The sequence below is a fragment of the Penaeus vannamei genome, chromosome 26, assembly GCF_042767895.1.
Source record: "Penaeus vannamei isolate JL-2024 chromosome 26, ASM4276789v1, whole genome shotgun sequence".
In the NCBI taxonomy this organism is placed as follows: Eukaryota; Metazoa; Arthropoda; class Malacostraca; order Decapoda; family Penaeidae; genus Penaeus; species Penaeus vannamei.
The window spans coordinates 25939039-25944038 of record NC_091574.1 but is presented as its reverse complement, the minus strand read 5'-3'; the positions used below and the strand labels follow the sequence as shown (position 1 = coordinate 25944038).

The 5000-nt window shown below is 53.3% G+C and overlaps 1 protein-coding gene across 3 annotated transcripts in view; it reads left to right on the top strand.

The window, feature by feature from the left end:
* Nucleotides 1-5000, top strand: part of LOC113800024 (uncharacterized) — a 454286-nt gene that overhangs the window by 401634 nt on the left and 47652 nt on the right. For all 3 annotated transcript variants that reach the window (XM_070140262.1, XM_070140261.1, XM_070140260.1), the window contains one exon: nucleotides 2905-3960. In XM_070140262.1, the coding sequence (XP_069996363.1) occupies nucleotides 2905-3960 (1056 nt within the window). The remainder of the gene's footprint in view (nucleotides 1-2904; nucleotides 3961-5000) is intronic.

Here is a 5000-nt window from a genome sequence, read left to right as displayed (position 1 = left end):
AGAGGGGAAGGAGAAGGAGTGGGGAGTAGAGGGAGGAGAGGGAAAAGGAAGTGAAGGAGTGGGGAGGGAGGAGAGGGAAAGAGGAAGTGAAGGGAGTGGGGAAGAGGAGGAGGAGAGGGAAAGAGGAAGTGAAGGAGTGGGGAGGAGGAGGAGGAGAGGGAAAAAGGAAGTGAAGGAGTGGGGAGGAGGAGGAGGAGAGGGAAAGAGGAAGTGAAGGAGTGGTGAGGAGGAGGAGGAGAGGGAAAGAGGAAGTGAAGGAGTGGTGAGGAGGAGGAGGAGAGGGAAAAAGGAAGTGAAGGAGTGGGGAGGAGGAGGAGGAGGAGAGGGAAAGAGGAAGTGAAGGAGTGGGGAAGAGGAGGAGGAGAGGGAAAGAGGAAGTGAAGGAGTGGGGGGAGGAGGAGGAGGAGGAGAGGGAAAAGGAAGTGAATGAGTGGGGAGGAGGAGGAGGGAGAGGGAAAGAGGAAGTGAAGGAGTGGTGAGGAGGAGGAGGAGAGGGAAAGAGGAAGTGAAGGAGTGGGGAGTAGAGGGAGGAGAGGGAAAGAGGAACTGAAGGAGTAGGGAGTAGAGGGAGGAGAGGAGGAGGAGAGGGAAAGAGGAACTGAAGGAGTGAGGAGTAGAGGGAGGAGAGGAGGAGGAGAGGGAAAGAGGAAGTGAAGGAGTGGGGAGGAGGAGGAGGAGAGGGAAAGAGGAAGTGAAGGAGTGGGGAGTAGAGGGAGGAGTGTAGGAGTAGGGAGGAGGAGGAAGAGGACGATGAGGAGAGCGGAGGAGGAAGTGAAGGAGGGGGGAGTAGAGGGAGGAGAGGAGGAGGAGGAGCAGCAGCAGGAGGAGAGGGGAAGGAGGAGGAGGGAAAGCAGAGCGAGGAGGGGGAGGCGAAGAGCGCGGTTCGTGATGTACTTTTTTAGGTCGTGGTTAGGAATGCACGGGTATGGATTTTCTCTCTCTAAGTCTCTATCTATCTTTCTATCTATCTATCTCCGTCTCTCTCTCTCTCCCTCTCTCCCTCTCTCCCTTTTCCCTTTCTTTTGCCCTTTCTCCCTTTCTCCCTTTCCGATTTTCTCTGTGTACCCGTTATATGTATGTACATCACACACACGTACACACACAAATAGATTCATGCATAAGGATACGCACATAACACATTTTAGCATCTACTTACATGTGTCAGTTATATATTCATATCCTTCATTCATTCATTCATACGTAATCCGCGTATTCATGTTGCCTTTTCATAAATGTCCATAAAAAGGAATTGATAAGAGATTCAACATGCAACATTTGGCTGGGACTCGACGCTGGGGAATCCCTCTTAATGGAAGGTCTTTTTGGTGCGTCGCTGATGACGTTTTATTGGACGCAAGAGGATTCCGGATTTTATGCTGGAGAGTCTTGGGTACGTCAATACGGGGGCTTTCGAGACACGCCCCCCTTCCCCCTCCCCTTGCCTCTTTCCCTTTCCCTCTTTCAGATATTAATTTTATCGTTTTTCGTTGTTGATGGTGTTCTTGTCTCGATTTTTGTATCCATTTATTTTTAATTATTATTATTATTTTTTTTTTTTTTTTGTTTGTTTGTTTGTTTTTAATTAGATTTGTACTTTACTCGTCCCAAGGTTTGTCCTTCTTTGTTATTGTTATTTGATTCCTATTTTAATTTTCTTTTTCTTTTGACTTCTGTTCCTCCTTATTTTGTGCTTCATTTCCTTTTCCTCACTTTCTTCGTCTCTCCTCCGCCCCACCCCACCCACCCACCCATTAAGTATTTTCTCCGACATTGCCCCTCCCCCTTTCTTCCTCCCCCCCCCCCCCCCTTCTGTCTCACTTCACTGTGCCCGCTCTCGTCTCACGCGTACCCCAGTGGAGGGGTTGGAGGGGGGGGAGGGGGTAGGGTGCGGCAGTCGAAATGGGGGAGGCTCCGAGAGATATTTGAGGGATTGATTTTCATAAGCGAAGGGACATCGTTTTTTTTTTTCTTTCTTTCTTTCTTTTCTTCTATTTTCCTCTCTTTCTTTCTTTCTTCTTTTTTTCTTTCTTTCGTATTTTTTCTTTCTTTCTTTTTTTCTTTCTTGTTTTCCTTTTTTTCTGTCTCTGAAGCGGGCGAAGAGGGTGGTGCGTTCTCTCTATTCGCTCTCCCTTCGTGTCCTTTTTCTTCTTCTTCTTCTTCTTCTTCTTCTTCTTCTTCTTCTATTTAGTTCTGACATTTTCCTTTCTTTTTCTTTTCATTTAGGTCATGTCTTTAGGTCCTTTTATTCCCGCTTCTCCATTCGTGAGCGTCTCGTCCGTCGGTAGCGTTGGGATTCGTATCTATTTCGGCGGCAGAGGAGGCGATAGAGTGTGATGATTATGGACAATAAGGTGCAGGAAGGGGACGCCATCTTTTGAAAGGAATAGATGGAGGAGCGAGAGTCCGCGCGCGTCGTGAGATTCGTGGGGCGATTAGGAAGACTAAGTCACAGATTCACACGAAGTCACACGGAAAAAAAATCGAACGTTTGGGACTGGTTACATTGACGCCAGAAAGCAGAAGTGAAAGGGTTAAGCTCTCTTTGTGTTGCTTTTCTTTCTTTCTTTGTCTCTCGTTTATCTAGTTTTCGTTTCTGGTTTACGTAATTCCTCACGAAGGTATTTATGCATGTCACTTTCGTTATTCGTCCTCATCATGCTTCGTTATTGCCTGTTTAGTTCGCTTTGCTAGTTTACTAAGTTATTTGTTAAAAGATGTACCAAGTTTCATGTGATTATAAGACCAAATGAACTCAAGACATTTTTCGTTGGTTCAAGATCACAAGAAACCTGTTGTGTTTGTTTACAGCAGCTGAGAAGGGATGGAGAGAATGTGAGTGCGCTTACCAGTAGTGTTTTGCTTTAAAGGAAATGGTGTTAACTCTCGTGTTTTTCTCCCCCGCAGTGACGGACGGCCGGAGCAACAGCAGTCTGGTGGGCGGGGCGGGAGGACGGACGCTGCAGAGCGGCCCTCGCGTCTTGCCCCATCTCTCGTCGGACTCGCAGGACGTCTTGCAGGATGCCCCGAATGCCCCCGCGAACGCTGCAACGCCTTCAGCCGGCCTGGAGGACAGCGCCGCGTCGCCAGGCGTGGCAGCGTCGGCAGCGGGCAGCGGGCATCTCCAGCCGGAGGACAACACGACGGCGTTCCAAGGTAGTGGTGGCGCCGCGCTCCTCGACACTGACTCCCCCAGTCTAGCCAGGTTTGACAGCATGCCTCGCCGCCTCGGGGCGCAGGACCCCTCGAAGGAGGCGTCCCCCTCCCCCGAGGAGAGCGAGGCCGTCCTCCTCGGCGGCGGCGGCTTGATAGGGTCCGGCCCGTCGGGCGCGAGCAACGGGCCGAGCGGGGCCGGCGTGAGGACCGGGTCGGCGAGCAGGTCGCCGCCCTCCGCCGCGGGCTCTCTGGGGCTGCCCTCGGGCTCGGCCTCCAGGGCTCCCGTTGAGGACAGTCCGAGAGCCGGGCCTCCGGAGGGCGTGAGTTCGGCCGCCGTCCCGTCCTCGCCCTCGCCCCGTGACGTCCCGCCCCCGCCCGTCCGAGGCGCCGTCCCTGCCCATCCCACGCCGCTGCCACGCCGTGAGGTTCTGTCCGTGGAAGCCGCCGGGAGGCTGCTGCCCATGGACCCCGACCCGCCTTTGCCGCCCGCGCACGCCCTACCGGAGTACATGGGCCAGGGCGGCCTGCGCTTCGACCAGCGAAGCGTGGACTACCACTACCCCGCCGTGCACGGGGGGTACGAGGGCGAGTACGAGGCCTACGGCCAAGACAAGCCCGGCTACGGCCCCGAAATAGCGATGCCGAGGACCTACTACGCCCACAGCCAGGCCATGGCCGAAATGGGCGGCCTGCACCCGCTAGGCGGGAACATGCTGTCCCCCTCTTATGAAGCGTTCGGCTACCCCGACGAGCGCGACCTGGCCATGGGCGCGAACCCGCCCGCGCAGGCATTCCCGGCGCACCAAGGTAAAGGCTCGGTGCATGACGCCCCCGCTAGGGCTCCCGACCCGCCCTCGCTGGGTCTTCTTCAGTCTCTTGTCGCCTCCTCCTGTCTGGTCTGCATGGCACTTCGGGAACCTCCTTCACAGTATCTACCTGGACTTGATAGAAAGACAAAACAATAACGATGGCTTTTTCTTCGTATGTAAACTGGAGTCCCTTGCATCCCTCTGAGCTCCAGCCTTCGTAGCCCCGAGAGAGGACTTCTTATCTCTTGCAGTCACCTTGAAACTCCCTTAAAAGGTTCTTTGTCTTCACGGATTAAATCTTCCTGCATGCACACGAGGGGACACTAAACCGCCCGTTTGGCAACAGAGAAACACGGACAACCAACACAGCTCTCCCTGCTAGGACCTATAAGAGGCCGCCCACACACTGCCGGCCTGGGCTCTGGACAAGGAATTCAGCGCGTGTCTTTGTGCTTTCTGTTTACGCCCATAGTTGCCTCTTTTATTTTGCTTGCTCGGGTCGCACTTCTTTCGTAGTTAGATCTAATTCAGGATCGGGAATGTAGTGTGTGATGCAAGTCGGAGGACGCGAGGGCTAGGGTTTGAATGGGGTGAGGTCCTCCTCTCCCCTCTCCTCCTTCTCCTCCTCCTCGTCCTTCTTCTTCTTCTTCTTTTCTCTTCCTTCTCCTCCCCCTCCTTTTCCTCCCTCCTCCTCCCTTCTTCTCCTACTCCTCCACTTCTTCCCCCTCCTCCTCCTCCTCCTGCCCCTCCACTTCTTCCTCCTCCTTCTCCTCCACTTCTTCCTCCTCCTCCTCCTACTCCTCCACTTCTTCCCCCTCCTCCACCTCATCCTCCACTTGTTTCCCCTCCTCTTCTTCCTCCACTTGTTTCCCCTCCTCTTCTTCCTCCTCATTATCCTCCTTCTCTTTCCTTCCCTTCACCTTCTTCTTATCCGCTTTCTTCGGAAGCTTCTGACGCTCCTTTCATTCAGGAAAGTTGCGTTTTCCTTTGCTTTCTTTCTTTTTCTTTTCTTTTTAGCTTTTAGTAACGCTCAACGGA